Genomic DNA, 23,155 nt, shown 5'->3' on the forward strand with positions numbered 1-23,155 from the left:
GTGGAAAGAAAAGTCCAGTTAGGAAATTACAACGCCAATAGTTCTAACTCGAGCAAACCCAAGACCCATTTCATTGCAAATGCTTGTTTGGTTTTGATCTTCGTGCCCCATTTTTTAGAACACTCTGGTATCTGACATTTGTCTCACACCTTCTTTCTTTTGTCACTTCTAAATTCACCATCGACTTTCACTGTCCGGTTTCAGCGATTTTGATGGGCACATTGAATATTTCTAATGCCTGTTTATTCAGTATTTCTTGTTTGTCTTTGATTATCTTGACAGCCTTGTCCTATGGAGGTATATATTTAATTATGTAATTGGCAAAGTTATTGGAATGGTGACAGCTGATCAATTAGAAAGAAATTCATAACTACTAGGAGAGGACTGTTCTGGAATGTTTTGAGCTTGGTGTTCATTCTAGGTACGGACTAGGTGTAAAACATATAGATGGCTGGCATACGACTGTAGAATGAAGGGGAATACATTGTAGAGAAGGGCGACTGTGCTAGCATAGTTATTCACAAGCAGCATTGTTGACTTGAGCCATCACAACTGCTAGTTATTGCCCAATGCCTTCTTGCATATCACTGTATTTTGTTCTGGCCTATAGATGGGGTACGGACCATTCATAAGCGTTATCAAGCAGCTTGGACCTCAGTTACGGCATCTTAGTTTACTATAACAAAGTGATGGAGCAAGGACTTGAATGAATCTCATCCACTGGTGATAGCTCATGGCCGCATTCCAATCCATTGTATTTCCCCCACTGTGCCACTCTAGACCGAGACCAGTCTTGAACCTGCTCTGATAGGACCTGTCCGTCCCAAATTGCCAGGCCACATTCCGTCCAGATGGGAAGACAAGCCTTCTCAATGAGGTGTAGCTTGGGTCCTGTGGCAAAGCAAACGGAGGACCTATCTCTGGGTATACCTTTATTCCTGTGTGTATTTGTAGAACCTGTTACAACAAATTAGTGGAACAAATGCTTGAAATAATTTCAGCAACTGGGGATCGTTTGGGCCCAATTCCTGTCCATCGTTTTTCACCCATTGTACCACACTAGAGGAAGACAAGCCATATGTTAATCAGTCTTGAAGTTAGTTGCAATATGGTGTTGTTGCCAAATGATTACCTAATAATGTTTTTAGTTAGGAGGCCGGTTTACAATGAGACTTGGATTTATTGACCGTATTAAAAATTAGCAAGTGTTGTGTTTTTTTTGTTTTTTTTTTTTTTAACCTACTATAATATCCTTTGTCCGAATGTAAATATATTGTTACAAGGCAGGGCACCGTCTGCCTGGCCATAACGGACCTTTCTTGTGCCTTCAACAGGTTGGTCAGGTAAAAATGTTGGGAGGTCTTACCTGACCTTGGAGTGAAGGCTAACCTGGTGCAGTTTTTGAGGGCTCTTAATTATGCTTTGGCAGCATCTGTGAGGGTTGGTCCGTCTGGTGAAGGCACAGGGAATTTCAATCTTGGGTGGGGGGGTTTCAGCAAGGCTGTGTTTTGGCCCCTATTGTGTTTCTTCTGTACACTAATGGCCTTAATGCATCCCTTCTTGAAACAGTTTGAGGCCCTGCTCACTGGTAGGAAAAAGGTTCCCTGTATTGCTATACGCAGGTGATGCGGTTCTTTCTTATGGGGACCCTGGGCTGGTCACAAAATCAAGCTAAGACTATCATTATGGTATGTAAGCTTAGAAATTGTAGGATGCAGAGAATTTGTTTGTATGGTCAGCCGGTTGCCCAGACCGAGCACTTTTCATATCTGGGTGTTATGGATACCAGGGGAAATTGGGGCCCATGTTTAGCTAAAGTGAGATAGATATTTCTAGGGGTGGTGGGTTTTATTTTTAACCTGGCTAAGCGGATCGGGGGGGGGGGGAACGGTTCCAACCCCCCACCCCCCCCCCACCCCGCTTCCCCCCCTGGAATTTTATAAGAGGGAAGTGTCTTTAGTCTCTTGTTTATAGTGCAGCGATCTGAGGCTATTCAAACATGAGCTCTCTTCAGGTTGAACAACATAGGGTGTTTAGGCGACTCCTGGGTGTTCATGCTCCACTATATTTTACATCAGGAGCTAGGGATGGATTTTGCAGAAAATATCATTAAACTTGCCCCTTGACTTCGTTGTGCTCCATCTGGGCGCACCCTCATGCCTCGCTAAATAGAGCGATCATCATTGATTGCCTAAAGTGTGAGAAAGGCATGAATATCCTGTGGCTTGATTATATAAATACTGAACTCACAAAGTTGGGTAGACCAGCACTTTTCTCCAGTCACTCCAATTTGTAAAGCGGATGTACTCTGGATAAAATCTGCATTTGAGGAAACGTTGACACCCCTTAAAGAGGGTATAGAACTAAAAGAAGAAAAATGCCCAGCAAAGAGTATGTGAGGATTCAAATGTCCCAATTTTTGGAACCATATCTAATGTGGATTGATGGCTTCTGGGACAGGTTATTACTCACCAGGTTCAGGTAAAGCTTTATAAGGTGGCATCTTGGTTTTCGTCTTGGCCAATTTGAGCCCTCGAAAGTTCTGATATGCCCCTGTGATGAGCATTCACTGCAAAGTTGCATTTTGTAAGTTCTATAGTGACATTACTAAGAGGTTTTTCATCCTGGCTCTACAGAAGCAGGTACTTGGATCCTCGCGATTAGCCCTATTGATTCCCCATCTAATTGTGCCAGTCTATGTTCTTTCCTCAAACGTTTAATTACCAGAAGAAATTCTTTAATGCTTTAATTGATAGATTAACCTCTCGCCTAGTAGTTACAAGTTTTATTTTGAATTTTATATTGCGTCTCTGTTAAAATGTTTTGCACTTCGCATGGTTCAACTGGTCATGCAATGTAGTAGGTTGACACTTTTTAATTGTGCCTTTAAATTCTACGCATGTTTTTGTAACTATAGCGAGTGTTTTAATGTTTATTTTAACTGCTTTTAGTGTGTGCTTTTATGGTCCCTTTTGTGTCCGAAATAAAGCTTTTGATGATAATTAATAGTACCGCACCCGCCACAGAGTTCTAAATGCAATATCAAGATCGGAGTGACTCTATTTTCTGCCTTGCGAGATTGTTTCTTCGCACAGGGTACAGTCATGCCCCATGGAAACTGTCACTGTAGGCTTGGACCTTTGAGAGGTTTACCTTAATCAACTCAGGAGAGTCAAGACCAAGATTTATGATTGTCCTCTATCTGTTTTAAATTGTGTTTTTTTTTTATTTTTTTTATTTTTTTTTTTTATAAATGTCCAAAAGCCAAGCAAGATAAAACAAATAGATAACCATTAGTTTATTAGGTCAGTTATAATAGTTACCTATCCTGCGCTCACCTATTCCTCAACTGCCACGAAAGAATCGTCGTCACAAAAGAACTGTCCACCAGAGGGCAACGGTGAACCAAAATTATCCGTAGATGGCATCAAACCTCAAAAAAGCAAATGGAGCTGCTGGGGTTGAAGTTCGTATCCTTAAGCCAAAGTTAAAGTTTCTAATATGTGATGTTGGAGCAACAGGCTTTCTAAGTTTTGAAAGCATGCTGGCGGTTATCGGAACGTTTGAAACATTAGTTAAACTGTTAAAATCATTTTAGAGCTAACTAAGCTAATATAATTGTATTGAAATGTTCAGCGTGTACATGTCGGCCTTAAAATCATTTAGCCTGTAGTTCTCCAGGGGAGTTTTATCCACTCTTGTTACTCGATTCTTCTCCGACGTTTTTTGTAAAGTTTTAAGCAAGGATTTCTATCAGTGTTGATTTTGCGCAGGTGGTTTGGGGAGGTGTTTCCACATCCCTTGGGCCTTAATGTGTTCCTTTGTAGGGACAGAGGGCAGTATCGAGCCCTTGTGGCCTGTTTTCCAGTAGTTGTTTGCTTGAATTTTAAAAAGGAATTGTCAGTCATTTTTCAGCTAGTTATCAAAGTACGTTAACTTGTCTTGTTTTAGGTGTGTGGCAAATATATATATATATATATATATATATATATATATATATATATATATATATATATATATATATGCCTTTTGCTATTGTACAGTAATGGATATGCACACGCTTTGTCTTTGTCACCCCCACGATTTACTTATTAACTAGCAGATGAAATCTAGAAACTAGGAAGACGTTTTTAAGAACTGCTGGCCTTCATGTGCTGTTTAAAGACGTCATTATGCCTTGTAACTCACAAAGCCACCTCTAGTTTATTTCCGTTTTTCATTTCACTGTTGAGTGTTCTTTTATGGATTATACCCTCAATTTTAAAATGTATATATTTTTTTAATGCTGGGATACAACTGAGACCATGTCTCTTAAAGGTACAGCACCTGGAAGAAGGGCAGAATCCTATCTGATACAAAGACACTACACCGCGGGTGACCAAGAATAAAGAACAATTATGGCATTTGCGCTAAGAATTTTAAAGTTCTATGCCGGACACGGAGGCGAGGATTATGCTTCTTTCTTCTCTTTTAATTACTTCAGCAGGCATCCAGAAAGTCAAAACACAAAAAACTTCAAATCACGTGATAAACATAGAGAGGGCCTCCTATATAATGCTCACAACAAAGTATTAACTCCTCTTTCTTTGCACAAAACATAACAGGAACAGCTACACAAATCGAAAATAAGAGCATACGTTGGAGGATCAAAAACCAGAACTGTAGAAGTCCCAAGGGAAAGTCCAGCCTTGGAAGAACGAGAGGACACCGGCTCCAAACTGCAGGGAGAAGTCCTTTTGACACACCAAAGCATCATTTGTCGTTGTTACCTGAAGGGAGAAGACCAAGCCATAAAACTGAACTAGAACACAACAATGGTAACAGTAACAGGGAGGGAAAAGCACTGTAGCCGCATCAAATACAATAGTTTCACAGAATAAATAGTACAATAACAGATCAAACAGTGCGTGTGGGATAATCCTCACCTCTGTGTCCTTAATAGAATTTTAAAATTCTTCGTGCGACTGCCAGAATTAATTTTTTTAATTCTATGTCGGGACCGGAGGCTCAAATTATGCTTGTTTAAAGCTGATCCACAGCCACTTAAGCAATGTTAACAATAGGCTTATAGTAAAAAGATTTAAATGTAGATTCTGGTGACCAATCTGCCGCCCTTAAAATGTCTTTCAATCTGGATCCCAAGGCAAAGGATTTAGATGCCATGGCCCCTCTAGTAGAATGGGCATCAAACTTTGAAATGTCAATTCAGGTCTTGCTCAAGAGCCAACGAACCCATCCTGCCAAAGTAGCTGACGATACAGGGTGATAGGGCTTGACAAGTGAAATGAATAACTGTCCACCCCCTATCAGAATTAAATTCTTCTGTACTTATCTCGTACGCCTTTAAACATTGCACCGCACACATTTTAGGATTGTCCACAAAATAAGGGTAATACACTAATTCTGAATTACATTTAGTGCAGTGAGATATGGAAAAAGTTACACTTCAGGGGAGAAAACCCTACCTGCCAAATCCAAGGCTCTAACATCAAAAACACGTTTGCAAGAGATTAAACACAATAGCATAGTAAGCTTAGCAGAGAGTTGTTTTCTAGAAAGGAATCGATTAGCTGGCCAAGATTCCAATAATCTCAAAATTATATTCACATCCCAAAGAGTAGAATAACACAGATGAGGGGGATTAGCCAACCTGTTGCCCTTTAGAAGCTTGCTAACAATGGATAACTCCCCCACTGTTTACCGTCCAATGGTAAATGACTTTAGACATAGCAGACCGATAAGTAGTGATCGACCTGTAAGCTAAACCAGACGAAGCCAGAAAGGATTAGATGTTCAGGACCAGACTGCAATCCGCTGAAAAACGATCTGCGTTCCATGCACTGCACCAAGAACACCATTGCTTCCAAGTCTTATGGGTACTGGAAGACCAGGCACCTGAAATAAAATTGGAAGACTCCTGCGAATGGCCTGAGAGACTCCATCTTTCCATGAAAGTTGCCACACCATCAGAGCTAGTTGACCCGATAGGATTAGAGGATGTGGAAGGCCTAGCGGATCGAGAAGGAGGCCTGTGCGGAATTAACGCTTGCTGCACCCACAGCTCAATTCCAGAGTCACCGGGAACCACGCCTGGGCTCTGCAGAGAGGAGTCACCAGAACGAGATCCGCCTACTGATGACGGATCTGAGCTAAAACCCTGGGGACCGTCCGGAAAGGAGGGAACGCATAACCCCGATCTAGAAACCAGACCTGGAGGAAGGCTTCTGTTGCAAAAGCTTCTGGGTCCAGTCTCCAGCTGAAAAACCTCTTCAGATGGTGGTTGAGGCAGAAGACAAAGAGATATAGCGATCCCACAGGGATTGGAGGACTTGAAAAACCTTCGGATAAAGTCTCCAGTCGTTCTAGTCCCGGAGATGACATGAATGCCAATCTGCCACCGAATTGTTGCACCCTGGCAGATACTCCGCCACCACTTAGATCCGGTGTTGCAGACAGAATATGCCAAAAGTCCTTGGTAATCTCCGCCAGAATGTGAGACTTGGTCCCGCCCAGTTTGTTGACATATCTCACCGCTGAGATATTGTCCATTCGAAGAAGGATACAACAATCTGTCTTGAGCAGGGATAGACTCCTGATCGCAAGGAGCTCCATACAATTGATATGAAGGTCAAACTCCGCTTTGGACCAACAACATCCTGTAGACACTGGCCCACAAAAAGCTCCCCTTCCCCAGAGACTGGCATCAGACTCTTTCACAATCTCTGGGGAGGACCCAAAGATTTCCCTGCCATGCCAGGCTTCCATATGGTCCAACCGCCAGTGCATCTCCGTCTGAGCCTCCTCCGAGAGGGGACCCTGATCCACATAACTGAAGCCTTTCCGAAGATGTGAAATCTTCAAATGCTGCAGAGCCCTGTAATGAAGGGGACCTGGAAAAATCACCTGAATTGAGGAAGAGAGCAGGTCCAGCATGTGGGCAATTGCCCTCGATGATGCAGTCTGTCTGGACAATAGTAATCTCAATTCCCTCTTGATTGTATGGATCTTTTTGAGGTGGGGAAGGACCAACTGAGCTAGGGTAGAGTCCACCCGATAATCCTGGAAATCCAACTGTTGAGACAGCATTAAGACCGACTTCTGAGCGTTGACCATGAACCCCAGATCTTGGAGGAGGGAGATGAACCACTCCAGATGGGAGAGGACAAGGAGGGGGCATTGAGCCATGATGAGGATGTCGTTGAGGTAAATTATCAGACAAACCTCTCATGCTCGAACTAATTCCACAACCGGTCTCCTCACTTTAATGAAGTACCAAGGAGTTGATGAGAGGCCGAAAGGAAGGAATTTGTATCCGTAACAATGGGCCTCCCAAAAGAAATGGAGAAACCGACAGTGGGGAGAAAAAATAGGGATGGTCAAGTAAGCATCCTTTAAGTCTAAACAAACCATCCAGTCCCATTCCTGAAGAATGTTTCTCAATAAGTGAATGCTCTCCATTTTTTAAAATGGCCATTAAACAAGCCATCCATTGAATTCTTTGAGGTTCAAAACAAGCTGGGAATCCTCGTCCTTCTTGTCTACTAAAATGATTGGACTGAGAAAACCCTTCGGGTGAGGATGAGCCTTGACAATGGTGCCTTTTTTCAAGAGCTCTGCCAATTTCTGCAGAAATGAAATTGCAGTCTCGAAGGGAAAAATACATCGAATTAAGAGGGGTCAACTGAGAGGGGGAATTGGAAAATTCTGGCTTGAAACCCTGTATGGTCTCCAGAACTCTAGAGTCATGAGTGATCTTGCGTGAAGCAAAAACCCTTCCCCCCTCCCCCCCCCCCCCCTCCCCCCCCCCCCAAAAAAAACACCTCTGAACTGGAAATTGGGCTCGCCTGTAGATCCTGAGTCCTGGGAATAGGATTGGTTCCCTCTGGACCCCCCTCTTCAGAATTTGGAGCGACCTGCCCTCAGGCGAGAGGGGTAGAAAGTGGACAAGGAGGAGCCATAGTCCTGGAAACCCCCTCTGCCCTGCTAATAGTAACATCGCTGAGGGCCTTGATCGAAGAAGCGTCCGAAAGCACGCCCTCCGTAGCGTCCAGCCCCTTGAAAAAGTGGATGCAGCACCTTTTTGATAGAACCTTGAGCCTTGTCCAGATTGGCATAAGTAGCCGCAACTTTAGAGAGCTCCTTGATGAAAGGAGAACCAAAAAGCAAACCTTGATTCAAAGCCCCTGACTCGGAAGAAGCGAGGTCCGCTAACTTGGGGTTCATCTTTATTAAAATGGAGCGGTGACATTTGCTTGAAATCACACAATTAGCGTTCCCCTTGAAGCATAGGGCCCTTTGAGCCCAACCCACAAGAACATCAGGGTCAATGGAATTTCCTGATTCCTTAGCTTGGAACCCTAGTTTCAGGAACTTAGTTAAGTGGCTGGCCATATTCAGGAGTTTGTCCTGGCAACCACGCAGTCAATACCCTTCTTGGGGTCCCCTGAAAACCTTTTTAGGTACATGACCAATGTTGGGATCAAGGTCTGGAGTCTGTCACCTTGGAAAGAAAATCTGGTCTGGGGCATTCAGAACAGAGCCTAGACCGAACCTCCTTCTCGAACCCATGTCGAATGTGGGACTCAACATAATCTACGACCTCGGCAGGAGGCAGCCATAGAGTAGATCTGGGGTGAATTATATCCTCCAGCTCAAAGGTAAGTACCTTCAGAGGAATAACAGCTTCTTCTGGGTGGTGTGTCTTCTTTTCGCGCTTCTGGGGGGGGGATCGTACGCTTTGTCTGAGGAATGGACTGATGAGGAGGAGTCATATTCCTCCTGAGCCCTAGATTTCGGGGTGGGAAGTAGAGGTGTTATAATCATGCTCCTTGGTCAGGGATCTGATAAGGCTCTCAAAATCAGTGTATACAGACTTCTATCCCCCTTGGGGACTTGAGAACTGAAAGACAGGGAGGTTTCTTCGGTACTCTGAGAACCCAAGGGGGCCACCCATCCTTGTTCGGCGAAGCCAATTAGATGATGCTTAATAGGTCTAATATCCTGGGCCAAGGCCTGATTTACTCTGACGCACACCAGCATCTAAGGCATGTACAAGGTCCTGTTCAAAAGATCCAGCAGGATCATCCACATAATATTCATCGCCCATCTCTTCATTATGGCAGCCATGCTGACAGAAGGCAATTCAAACGCCAAGGCAACAGTCCATAGAGGTGATACAGACCAAAGGGCAGGTTAATAAACCCTGCAAAACAGGGGAGTTATCATAAGGGTTAAGTTTGGATATGGGGGGAGCCCTGCCCACAGAAAAAGAGGCCCAGCCTGTCTCAAAATTATTTCAACCCCAAGGATAGAGCCCTTGGGGTGTAATATGGGAGTACAAGCTCTTGTAAGGGCTACGGGACAATCACAGGCGTCTTAACGTGTTCTTCGCCAATGGATTTTTCTTAGCGAATGCGCTTTAGCCTCAGAGCTGGCTAAAAATAGAAAGTGGACTGCGTGGCAAAGCTGCACTTCTTCACTCCCCTGCTGCCACTCCACTGCGAAGATGTGGTCTGGGAAGGCCGCGTACGAGAGGTCAAGACACTCCAGATGAAACCGGCAAACGGTTCAATGAACTGCAAATCGGCAAGCTTGCCTAAAATAGAAACCACGTGCTGAACTGTTAACGGCAACAATAAGCACAGCAATATGTCATGAAAACAATGATAGTATTGTCAAGAATTGATAGTAGTTAACTGGCTGCGAAGCAGCATAGAAAGAGGAGTTGTTACTTTGTTGTGAGCATTATAAAGCAGAGCCTCTCTATGGCTATCACGTGATATGTATATTCATGGGACTTGTACTTTTTTGTGTTTTGACTTTGATTGGCTGCTGAAGTAATTAAAAGTGAAGAAAGAGAAGCATAACTGGAGCCTCTGGTCCTGACATAGAATGAGTGGACAAGCTTTCTAAAACTCCATATCCTCATCTTCATGTTGACCAAAAATTAATAATAACCTATGACCTTTTTCCTCATAACCTGGATCCTAATGCTCTAGGTAAGCATAGGATACCTTCCATTGCATGCATAGTGGTGTGCATGTAGGCTCCAATATAGGAATTCAATGCAGAATCATCCTTGCTGTTGTTTGTACCTCCTAGTCCATGATCTTCTCCTTGTCTTTCTGTTTTTAATTGTAGAGCTACAACTTTGTCTTCTGCAATCCAGACTTTTTCTGCATTACAAGGATTTTGTACATTGTAAATTGATGCATACACTAGTTGCTAGACCTGTTAGTTAATAAAACTGTTGGTTACAAATGCTGATAACCCTGCCTCTTTCATTAAAACTAACCTGTTTTTCAGGTGTCCTGGCCTGCTTGGACGGCTACATGAACATTGCCCTCGAGCAGACAGAAGAATATGTTAACGGACAGCTGAAAAACAAGTATGGTGATGCCTTTATCAGAGGAAATAATGGTAAACTGCTTTAAGTACTTAGGTTATTTTATATTTTTATTTTAAGTACTTTGGTTATTTTATGTTATTTAAATTGAGTCAAACTAATTTAATCAGCAGTGATGGCATTTCACACTGAGCAGGTCTCACCAAATCTGATTTCGCGAAACATTTGTCTAGAAACAATATGAAGCCAATTCTGATTTGGGGGGAATAAGTAAAATAATTATTTGTTCTTTCAGTCCAGGCAGCGCTTGCATGTCTCATGAAATAGGAATGGCATAATCTGGAAATAAAAGTGCTCATTTTCCAGTTGTTTGTGTGTTGGAAAATGAAATATTAAAGCACGAAGGTGAACAAAGATACTGGTTGCAAAAAGTGGTAGCAATTTAGACCCAGTCATTTTGCAACCGGTATCTTATTCTGCATACAAACCTATGTACTAATAGGTCGGTTTGTAAAATTCCGAATTAGTGGATCACAGTCCAACCTACCCAATTATTCATTAGGTAGGTCAAGAATTGAAACTCAGTCCGATCGGTCACAGTCATTGGGATGGTGACTCCCGAATGTCAGCCGACCACCATGTCTGTGATTGTTTTTAAATGAAGAAAAAAAATGTAAGCAGCCAGACTTTACTTAAAGAAAAATATGCTGGTTTTAATAAAAAAAAATAAAAAAGAATATTTTTTTGAAATGTACTTTTTTTTTTTTTTTTTTTTTTTTTTCTCAATGTTTCAGTGACACAGGCAGTGGTCTGCTACCTACGCCTCTAAAACGTTTACCTTACTTCACAAAGAGAAAGGCGTTCAGGGAGACACCCTTTACTTTTCGAATCAGTTAGTACCCCGATTTGGGAGTTGGTAACTTTGCATTGATACCAAAATGGCTTTGGTACATGGGGTGAATGCTTGTTTTTAAGCCAACAGTGTGTTTTTTTTTCTTTTAAGGACCAGGATAGCCTTTTTACAAATCCTTCATTCCTACCAAGGGCTCTTTTGGGGTTTTCATGTCAAAGAAGAGATTGTGTTTCCTGCAGCCCTTGTTCAGAGTATGAGAGGGTTTTCTGGACTCTGATTGTAAGGCTTTGTGCTCTACCTGTACAGGAGTAAAACTATTAAATCCTCTACAAGGTTGTCTGTCAGCTTTGTTGTATGTTCCCAGGGGAATAGGCATACAGCACTTTCATTTGCTCCTTTAATTGTTTTCTGCACCTCTAGCATTCAGGTGCATTTTAGTGCAGCCTTAGATTAGACCCAGCCTAATGCAAATCAGTCTTGGTCCTGCTTCAATAAGAACAGTCTAGCCATGCCAGGCCCTATCTGAATCCGAACACAAGAAAACAAAGACCAGTTTCTGCCTGATTCGGGGAGCTCAGTCAGGTGTAGCTTAGTTCCAGTGGTACAGTGAGCAAGGTACCCATGTCTGGCTATACGCTTGGCCACTTAAAGGCGTTGCATCAAAAACACACAAGTCGATGGGAGAAATGTTTACAGTATGTCTAACCACTGGCACTGGGGTTGCTTGTAGTCGAGTTTAGGGAGGATTTGGCCTGGCAGTTTAGGCTTGACTCTTCCTCTCGAAGCAAGGTCAAAACTGACTTACATATGGCTGGGTCCAAGCTAAGGTGGTATTGTGGGCAAAAGAACAATAGTTGGAATGCTACCCTAAATGATTGCCAGTGGCTAGACTTAGTGCAGGCATTCCTCCCATTACCCTTTGTGTGTTCGACAGGGAGATAATAAACAAGTGATTACAAGTTAGTCCCTGAAGTAACTGTTTTGTTATTCATACACAGCCTCTCTTCTCCTGGGTCCCATCTGTGATCTGTTCACCATCCCATTGTCTTTCTGTTCCTGTATAGTGAACTTTCATTGGGAAAGCCAGTATGTTCCAGTTTTTTCAAGTGCAGGCTTTTAACTATTGGATTTACTTGTTTGGATTGGCATACTTTATGACAAAAACAATTCAAACATGGAGCCCACAAACATGGAGCCCATGTGCAGGCTTTGGTGCAGTCCTCTGGAAACTTTTTTTGTTCATAACAGATAAACCATTCCAAGCTTGCTGCTTAAGCATCTGCACCCATGCATATGCACAAGAAGCCATCTTCAAATGCTTTTTATACTTTGAAAAAAAAAAAAATTCACACTGCATCCACAGAGTTGTGTACAAAGGCCCATCTTGGATTTTATAAAATTTTGGGACTGTAAGTTAAGAAAATAAAGCATGAGCTGGGATGCGAGCAAATTAGGAAAGGTTAGCAGCCCGGTATTAGTGTGTGGCTGCCGAGCTTTCACAAAAGCAATGTGAAAAATAAAGTAGAGCATGGAAGGGAAGTGGTGGGGGGCAATGGACAAGCAGGACTGTGGCTGTGGGAAGAAGTAGGAAGTGTGAGGAAAAAACACTTGCTCCTGTGTAGTGGAGTATGCAAGTCATACAGTCAAAACAATAGTTTAGAAGCTGTAGGGTCCTGCTGGACACGTTCTAGTGTTTTGCCAGCCACTCGGCTGAGGGCTGGCCTTCTATCTACACCCCACACCTACCCAACACAAGCATCACCGGTCAGGTGACCCTGCCAATAAAAAGGGCCGAGCGCACGTGCCCAGGGCCGGTTCTACTGACCATGCCACAGTGTCTGTGTGAGTTCTTTTAGTAGCATGAGGGCGTAGGGCCCCCAACACTACATTGGCGACGAGTGGGTCCGATCCCACGTGGCCGCAAGGAGCATCTTCTACGATGTGCTGGGGGGAGAAGAAGGCCGTTGCAGCCCCTCCAGCGCACGACCTAGGGTCTATCCTGCCGCCCCTCTATGCAAGAGTGGCAGCGCCCTGACAACCGCACCTCCCACCCCCCTGTGAGCAGTGCGCCAACAGTAAGCCAACAGCGTGCCCGCAGCACTGCCAATACAGCTGCGGTCGCCGTAAATGAGGCGCAAGGTGTCCCCCTGTGTCGGCGCGGCTGCGCATCGTGTGGAACAGGGCGCCAAACCATGACTGGGGCCGGTCGCCCCCGCCCCCAAGAAAAGAATGCGGTCCGCAGCGTGTACCATAGTGCTGCGGCCGCGCTTTAAGAACATGGTGCAATCGTGCACCAAAGTTAAAGAAAATGCAACGGGCCGTTTTCCCCGTTTCTTTTTAAATAATGGTGCTGTTGCGCACCGAAGAAGGTATTCCCAGGGCCGCCCCACTTCAAACAAATTCCACCAACACGTCCTGCAGCATCAGGGAAGGCTGCCGCGGCCAAAACTAAACAGAAGGTGCACTGGTGCAGACATGCACCAAAGCTAAGTGAAATACAGTGGTGCAGACATGCACCAAAGTAGTACAAAAGCCAAGGGCCGGCCCCAAACGAACTTAAAAAAAAATGCGTGGAAGGAAGGGGAGAGGTGCTGACACGCACCCGTCAAGAATTCAAGGGCCTGGAGTCCCCTCTCCAGCCCCCCCCCCCCCCCCCCCCCTCCCCACTGAACTTTGTGCTGTCTGCCTGCCTCTTTTAACGAGGCTGTTCAAGAAAATAGGAAAAAAAACTTTTACAGAAAAGAAAAAGAAAAAAGAAGACAGAATGGTGGAAAAGAAAGAAAAAGACACTTACCTGCAGCTTCTGCAGCCCCCTCCAGAGCCCCCTCCTGCCTGGTTCCTCTCCGGTGTCTGTCTCCAACAAACGAGGCACAAAAGGAAGAGAGTGTCTTTCAAGCATGAAAGAAGTGCACTAGTGGCATCCAGTGGCCAAAGTCGGTACTGCACCCTAGTTCTATTTTAAAGTGGAAAAACCTACTTTGTTGAAAAAGTCTACAGCAACACCCCAGAGAGTGACTGCACAAAACCAACAGCGCGCCCGCAGAGGAAAATGGGGCAGAAGACGGAAACGGCGCAGAAGATGGAAGCGACGCGGACGCTGCACAGGGAAGAAGACTGCAGCTGTCCCAGCCAAGCTGAAGCAGTGAGAAATGGACGCAAGTGCCACGTGAGGCACGAGGAGAGCGCACATGGACTGCGCAGCCCCTGGTGGCCATCCACCGCCATCGCCGAAAGAACGCCACATGTCCCAGCAGTGATGGACATCACTGCAGGACAAGAAAGGGACTTGCCAGGTGCTAACAAAGGATGCCCAGAAAAAAAAAGAGATTGTCACATGCGCAGAGAGCTGCTCCAGAGAACGTGACGACTAAGGCAACGCCTGCGAAGATGGAGAGAGCACCCGAGAGTGTGACGTAATGCACGGGTCAAGAGGCCGTGCCAACCGGCCTTTCTGCAACACAGAATGGTCAACGTTGGCCCATCATACAGCAGGTCGAGAGAATGGACCAACCCCTGCAAAGCACACCCAGGTTCAAGCAGGACCCAGTGCCGAGAAGGCACTGCCTTAAGGCGCAAGCACTGCGCCCTTCAGTGAAGAGGAGGCGGGAAAGAAAGTGACCCACCGTCAGTGCCCTGCAACGTGCCTGAGACGAATCAAGGAGTGTCCTCCCCCACACTGCCTCAAGACGGAGTCAGCAGCAACTCGCAGCAGGCGAGTCTTACACCCTGAGTGGCACGATGCCACCACTGCAACACGGGGAAGAGCCCCTAGGCCTTGGACAGGACCTTCGAAAGGTCCACACAAAAGGAAGACAAGTGGCCAGACGCCACAACAAAGGAGAAAACAGCGTGGCGCAACACCACGCTATGAAGAAGGAAGAAAGGAGATTGTGTGACATTACCTGTCACACTGCAACACCTGGTGACCACAGAAGAATAAGAGCGGAAGATCAACAGGGTGGAGAGATGGAGGACTCATGCAACAAAGAAAGAGTGCACCCACTGACCAGACAGCCACCGGGGTGCGATGACGTCACTGGAGACAGCTCAGCGGGAGTACCAAATGTAAGACGCCATGCGCAAACCACGTACTTGCCCCACGTTTCAAAGTGCGACCATCCAAGCCTCCTGTCACCGGCTGCTTAAAGCAGATGGCATCACTGCCAGCATCTGCACATGAGGAAAAGAAAGACTGCACTAGCTATGGCAAAGTCCCTCCAGTCATCCTCACTCCAGCAACATCACTCGTCGTCCAGGTCTCCGAATGGCAAGCACCATCATTGCCATGTGCATCACGGTATCCATCAAAGGAGCAGTTAAACAACCAGACTGGAGTCCTACACCGTTGCTTTGATGCTCTGAAGAACCAGTCAACCAATGATCACCTGCTCTCGGTGGCAAGAGCAGGTTGTGACCCAGATCCATCTACCCCTGTGATGGCACGAGCGACTAGGCAGTGGCTCCTAGGAGGTCTTGCAGCTGCCCTGACGTGGCACACAAGCAGCCCCTGCACAGACCACAAGCAGTCTTGTGGCAACCCAGACAAAGGGCCTCCCAAGCGTGAGAGAGGACTTGACATTGCCCCAACGATGAAGTCAAGGAGACAGCAAGGCTGTGCAATGGAGACTCCAACAGGTCACAGCACACCAAGACTATATTCAGTGAATTAACACGACACCAGCTAGACATCCTCCTGGCAACGTGAGAGACCATTTCCCTGAGACCATCTGAGAGCCCACCTACACCTGGTCCATGTTGGCAAGCGCACTGACTACGAAAGATTCCCCCCTTGTGGTTGCACAAATGATTTGACCGTGGCTCCTGTCGGAGAGCCTGCAGCGGCCTGCAGATGGCCCACACGCAGCCCAGCACAGTCCACGCCAACCCCGTGGCAAATCCATTGAAAAGGCCTCAAGGAAGTTCCAGAGTGAAGAATCCACAAACGAGAGGTTCCCCCCTTGTGGTTGCACGAATTATTTGACCGTGGCTCCTGTCGGAGAGCCTGCAGCAGCCTGCAGATGGCCCACACGCAGCCCAGCACAGTCCACGCCAATCCCGTGGCAAATCCATTGAAAAGGCCTCAAGGAAGTTCCAGAGTGAAGAATCCACAAACGAGAGGTGGTCTGGAAGCAGCTCTGACAACAAAGTGTCAGGATGTACAAAGGCTTCAGAGGACGACTTCACGCCATCACAGATGTCATCCGTCTTCGCGGGATTGGCCTTCATGAAGCCAGGATGTCTCAACAAGCGTACTCACAGCGGACTCTATCACCGCTCTTTGATGCACCCAATTTGAATGACGCACCCAATTTGAATGATACGCCCAATTCGAACAAATTGAACTGTAAACACCACCAGCCTCACCACGAGTGCCCACCAGACTGAACCACAGTGCATCAGTGGACACTTAACCAGCCATCTGACTGTCAGAGTCCGGACTTCTTCCACACAGTGTTCGTGCCCTGCTGTACCTGGTTAAATCATGGACACGTGCAGAAGTGTCCGTGTGCTCTCAGCTGCACCTGTCCACTGCAATCCTGCGGCCTGCCTTCTCGAGGCCGAGAGACTGATGGTGGTGGTTTTTGTTCCTCAATAAAGTTTTGGAAGAATGTAGTGTCCTGCTGGACAAATTCTAGTATTTTGCCAGCCACTCGGCTGAGGGCTGGCCTTCTATCTACACCCCACTGAACACAGGTGTCACCGGTCAGGTGACCCTGCCAATAAAAAGGGCTGGGCGCACGTGCCCAGGGCCAGTTCTACCGACCATGCCATAGTGTCTGCGTGAGTTCTTTTAGTAGCATGAGGGCCTAGGGCCCCCAACACTACAGAAGCTTCCAATCGAGGAGCAGGACAAAAACAAAATTATGATGGAAGGCCATGGAGCTTGGAGCCTTAAACTGAGATAAACAAGAGTCATTTATTCATGAGTTAGGGACTGAGCCAAAGGCCCCTTCTTTGCATTGTATTGTAGACACTGATTCTTCAGCAACCGGTGCTGTCTGTATGGGAGACCCAAAAAGGGACTGAGATGTGGCATCTGGGTGGGTATTATAAGGGGGGGGGCATCTGTAACTGATTTTGGTGTTAATAGCTGTGTTTATGTGCTTTGCTTTGTGGCTAAAAGCCAGCCTGAGGGGGGAGACAGAATGTGGTCTACCAGTACAGAATTCAGTACTATAAGTTGCCAGCAACATAAATCTTGAGTGCAGAACCCAAATGAGAGCGATTATGTGTGCATTCTTGGGATGTGCACACAGGAGACTGATGTTACATAACATGCTCTGTTCTTCTCCCACCTCTTTTCCTTTCGTCTAGAAGATTGGGCTCTCTTAAACTTTATAATTGTTTGAATTCATTTTAAGCCTACTTTCAAAAAACCCCTATTATGCCCCTAAATAGGACTCTTTTGGATCTCTCAAACTTTCAGCATACATAGTTGATCATCCAGTCCAGGATTCTTTTTTCTTTGTATTCTAATGCTTGCAGTACTGTTTATTCATTATGAATTCCAGACAAAACGTACTAGGATGCAGAGGGAAAGGCCTGGAATGGACGCCTTGCTCATGCATTGCTCTTGCAAGCTTGAACGTTGCAACCCTAGCATACCTCTGTACAGTTCAGCCCATACATTGCACAGTGCAGAATAACCTATTATAGCTATGTTATGGCTAAACTGCTGATTGTATAAAGGGCTTCATGAATACACAACATTCCTTGGCATACATCTAATTTGAATTGTACCCCAATAATGGATGTATACCTTTGTGCTTACGGTCTGTAATCAAGTGCTATGTAGCTACACCTACCCTGATCAACTTACCTGCCACATTTAACATGGTAGACCTCTTGGTACCATTCATATTTTCTTTTGCAATACCTCTGGGTCCTTAGTCCCCTCTCCTTTATGTTCATGTATACCCATAAATGTTGTGAGTTAGTCCACAATTTACTGGTTTAGTGTCTGCCCATGGCACAAATTTGTCACAAATGTATCTGCAATTTAAATATTGCCATTAATATTTTGTTCCCTTTTATCGAGTGTCTCGATTGCCCTGGGGACTGCAAGAAATCCAGCAATGTGCAATTAGTTACAAGCTAAAATGACCTTATCCTCTTTTGGAACAAGGTCAGAGCAGCCGTGGCCATTATCATTGACTCATGCTATCCACTTCAGTGCAACTGTGGCCGTGTGAGGCTACCCACCGCAGATCCGAGTTTGAAAAAAATATACGATGATGGATCTGTCACACAAAAGGTGATGGAAGGAATGCTTGCAATTTGTCCAACCTCTGCCAATTATTCAGGGTAGCATCCCAACCCATTTTTCTTTTACTCATCCTGCCACTGCTGTTGGGACCAAGCCATAGGCAAATCAGCACTGACCCTGCTCCTAATCGGAACCAAACTGTACCTGACAGATGAGCCCTTGTCAGGGCAAAACTGATCCTAATTTGCTTGTTTTCCATTTGAGTGACGACCTGACCTGGTATTTTGGGCTGGACTGTTCCTATGAAGGCCAGGGTCAATGCTGATTTTCATCTGGTTGTGTCAAAACTGTGGTGGCATGGTGATCAAAAGAAGAGTAAATTGGGATCCTTCCCCCGAGTGATTGCTAGTGGTTACACAAATTGCAAGCATTCTTCCAACACGTTTTGGGTGTTTGATGTACAGCCCTAAGTAGTAAGGGTATGCACAGATGTGGGTCTTTGCTCACAGTGCCACTAGAACCAAGTTGTAACTGGCTGACGATCCTTTATTGTCATAAGGACTCTTGTATCTCTACGAGACTGCTGGATTAGGGGTGGCACCACCTCTGCTTGTAGGTGACTGAGTCTCACCTACATCAGTTTCCAGCTGTCCGGCCAATACGTCTGGCTGTCTAGCAGCACCTCACCAAAACCCAGATAGTGAAGGTGATTTCTGGCAGCCTATCGCATGCACTCTGAAAAAGCTCTCATGGAAAATTATGGTGAAACAAATTTTATTCTTATCTCTCGGTAGAAATGAGCCTCTTAGACAGAAATAGGCAAGAAAGATGATGCAGGATGTTTTCAATACATTTATTGAAAAGACTGCAATATACAATAAAAAATCATGAGTTGCAATGATTAGGATAATAACAGGTGGCAAAATCAGGATTGTGAGAATAAGCAATGCGAGTATGAACAAACCCAAAATTTTGCAATAAACATGAATATACAAATTCCTCCCTAAAGCGTATTTGCTACCCTAAAGAGAGCAAGGCCTGGTGAACCTAATCTGCCCATGCTGTTTCCATGAGAAGCGACACAACCCACACTACCTTATAATAAGGTTGGCAGTCAGCCTCCAAATCGGGCTTCGTAGAGATACAAAGGCTGAGGTCTGCTGCAAAGTGTTATGCAGTATAGATGGAATATCCTGGGTGGAACCCCTTTTAATGGCCTTGGTCTCACAAAGTGTTTTTATAAGGCCCATGTTATTGTCCGTGCAGACATCCTGATGTGGGTATGTACCTAAGCGTCGGATTGTGTGCGCAAACTTGTATCGGCACTATAACAGCAAATGCCTGACATGTTCACATTCTGTTCCTGTCTAACGTGAAGCAAAGGACGTGATGACAATCCAATACGTACATTACTAATAATGACGCTTTCAGAGAATGGCAACTGATTATAAGATTAGAACTTTCCTCCAAAATGCAAGAACTTCAAGCAATGCTAAAATAAATAGCAAAGCAGAGCATGTTTATCTAGGTAAAAGGGCATAGGGCTCCAAGCCGAAGCAAAGCTAAACTCTTAAACCCAAGCAAACTAAAATGGATCCACTACGTTATCAGAGCGAAAACCGCCCTAGATTGCTTGTTTTCTGGTTCAGTAAGGACATGGCAGGTCGGGCTGGAATGTTCTATGTTGATTTGCATATGGCTAAGTCCAAAATGAAGTGGCTTGGTAACCAAAAGAACAGTGGGCTGGGATGGTACCTTGAGCGATTGCCATTGCGTAGAAAATTGCAAGCATTCCTCCAATCACCTTGTGTGTTTGATATGATAATGGATATGAAACTTGTATGCTTTTTTCATTTGGATAACCTGTGGAAGATTCTGCTTATCCATCAAAATCAGGCAGTGGGATGTGTGACTGCTATCAATTTGCAGTATATTACTGCATTCCATTGGACACCACCATGTTAACTAAATTAATGCCTAGGCTCCAGGATGCTAGGAATGGTAGTAACTCTGTTGTTAGTTTAAACCTAAAATCAAAATCCAGTTGGAACCCCAGAGATCCCTCCATTGACTTCCTTTTAACATAAAAAATAACTCAATGGTAGTGTGCCCTGTTCTTGAATGTCTCCATTCTATGACAGACTAATAGACTGGCCCTCATAAGAATTTTGAGGACTGCAGGAGCACCACAGATTGAAATGGAAAATAATTTATAGTGCGCTAGTTCACTCTGAGAAGAGCATCTTGACACTTATTGGATCTGTTAATGTTTACCCTGAGATTATCTTAATACTGCAGGTGAAAGCCAGACCCAAAATTAAGTTACCTGTGGAGTTCCTTATTTTGTGTACGAACTCCTGACAGGTGAGACATTCCCAGTACCTTGTTGGGGAACAATTTCCCACTTTCTGTGCTACACATAATAAGGGCCTAGACGTACAGCCTATGAATGCTATTTGGGGAGAAACCTGACAACAGATTCCATGTGGATTTGAAGGAGTGACGGTTTGGGGGTTAATGAAGAGCTTTAGCTTTCATGACTCTACAATTGGTTACCACCCCCCCCCCCCCCTTCCTCAGTATCACAAATATTTTCCCTTTCCTCGTGACCTTTAGGTAAAAGTTCAAACTAAACTGTTTGTATTGGTTGTCAGTACTGCCAAGCGATTTATAAAAAAAAAGAAAGGGTAGTATATAAATGCAGTTAATAGCATAAGGTTGACACCCTAAAATGCTTGAAAATGTGTAGTTGCATAATTGAAACAAATGTGATACTCCATACACCTAATGTATTTTAGTGCCTTATTGAGTCTGAAAATCGCTTAAACTGTTTCAAAGTAGCAAAGTCATTAATTCTTTCCTTTTTGGTTTATCCGTTTCAGTTTTGTACATCAGCACACAGAAGAGGAGAATGTGACAAAGGAAATGTTTAGGTTTTTTTTTTTTGTATTTTTTTTTTTTTTTAATAAAGAAAAGGCAGCGGATTCAAAAAGATCCTCATTCGGTTTAATACTTTAATTCGGAATATTGCTCTCCAGTGTTCCCATCAAGAAGTCTGGGATGCAGATTGCTGGGAAGGAATAAGTACTTTTTGCCTCGAATGCGAACTTGAAACAGTTAAAAAAAAAAGTGTATATGTTTACTATTTTTGTCATGAAGAGCCCTTTGTTCACACATTTGTATCTTCTATGTTCCTTGTTAAATAAAAACATTTCCCTACAGTATCTTTGTAATCTCCTTTATTTGTTGGACTACAATGACGGCTGCTTGATACTGTTTTGATTTTGTAATGCTGCTAGTAATAGACGTACTTCAGTGAAGTCACATATACAGATCAGACCTGCTTGTGTTGTCTAGGTTAGCGAGTCTTGCACCATAAATGGATTGGAACATCTTTGCACCCAAAAAACATGCCATTTGCTCATTGCAGTGTGAAGTGAAACAGGGTAGGGCTTGGGCTAATAGGTGAAACAACAGTGTTGTACAGTTTGTCTGCTATATTTCTATAAAGATGTTATGATGTAAAATGTGAGAAACATGCAAGCCATCTTCTAACGGCAAATAAGCCTACTATTTGAAGATGTTTATTTTCTTTGGACATTGTCTTGTTCTTTAGTATTAAATCTTTCATAGATTCACTTGCTTTAAATTATCCCGCAGTCAAGCTGAAAAATGTAAGTAATAGTAACGGTGCACTTAATGCAGCTCATCAACTGATAGCAAACACTCGCTTTGATGTTGCACATAAAAGCCCATCTACCTTAGTGCAAGACCCGAGCTCCAGTGGATGAGGTGGAGAGGTGCTGAGCTTTACCTCCACCCCATCCCCTCTGACTTGAGGCTTCGTAGATCCGAGTTCCTATAGTACGTTGGGTAAAAGGGAAATCCTCAAGAGCTCATCTATTAAAAGACATGCAAATAAAACATTATATTCTATTTTTCTTACCTGTGTGCAGTTACAATGATGAGACGTTTTATTTCCCACTGGTGTCTCGGCGTCATCAGTACTGTTAGACTTCATTGAATAACAAAGTTATCTTAGCTATTAGGAACCCCTCTCTGAGACTGTAGTGGCTGGTTGTATTGTGGACAAAGTAAGAGGTCTGACTGATGCCACAACAGGCTACAACTTTGCTACCAGAAGGTGGGTCATGAGTGATAGCAAGGCCCTTACTTATATGAAAATATGGTTGCCTGGAGCACAGCAAACATATTATTAATGCTCAACCTAATACAACAATAATTTTGTTAAATTAGCGTTTGCTAAATCTGCATGAGGGCACCAACACCAAATTGAATACTCACCCTCTAAATGGCTGCTACTGACTGCCATACCATCTGACAGAAAAGACAGATAAACCTCGCTGCGTTATACCTATAGTTATAAGTTATCCAGACGTTAGCACTGGGCATTCCGGCACATATTGATCTATTACTAATAACAGATGAAGTACAAATTGTTCATATTGCAGTTGATAATAGCCTTGAAGTTTTTTTACCTAATAAAAAAACAATTATGTTCACAATTTAACACAACAATTTTTGCATCATGTTCTACACCGTTAATATAATTGCAGTGCTCCAGACAGTCACTGTATTTAGATAACAACGTTACTTGGTTTGAGCACTTGACAACTCATGAGTATTTTATTTGCATAGCACAAACTCAGATGCGGCGTTAACACGCTTTACATCGAGTAGCATGATACTCTGGAACCCAAGTTTAACAGTTAATCCAGTGGTTATTGTA

General features: G+C 44.3%; 1 protein-coding gene across 1 annotated transcript in view; it reads left to right on the forward strand.

The window, feature by feature from the left end:
• LSM6 (LSM6 homolog, U6 small nuclear RNA and mRNA degradation associated) overlaps nucleotides 1-21,626 on the forward strand; it is a 51,255-nt gene extending 29,629 nt beyond the window's left edge. The window contains exons 3-4 of the mRNA XM_069242616.1: nucleotides 10,306-10,419; nucleotides 21,288-21,626. Coding sequence (XP_069098717.1) covers nucleotides 10,306-10,419; nucleotides 21,288-21,322 — 149 coding nt within the window. The 3' untranslated portion in view covers nucleotides 21,323-21,626. The remainder of the gene's footprint in view (nucleotides 1-10,305; nucleotides 10,420-21,287) is intronic.
• The last annotated feature ends 1,529 nt before the right edge of the window (nucleotides 21,627-23,155 follow it).

Source organism: Pleurodeles waltl, chromosome 1_2, assembly GCF_031143425.1.
Source record: "Pleurodeles waltl isolate 20211129_DDA chromosome 1_2, aPleWal1.hap1.20221129, whole genome shotgun sequence".
Classification (NCBI taxonomy): domain Eukaryota; kingdom Metazoa; phylum Chordata; class Amphibia; order Caudata; family Salamandridae; genus Pleurodeles; species Pleurodeles waltl.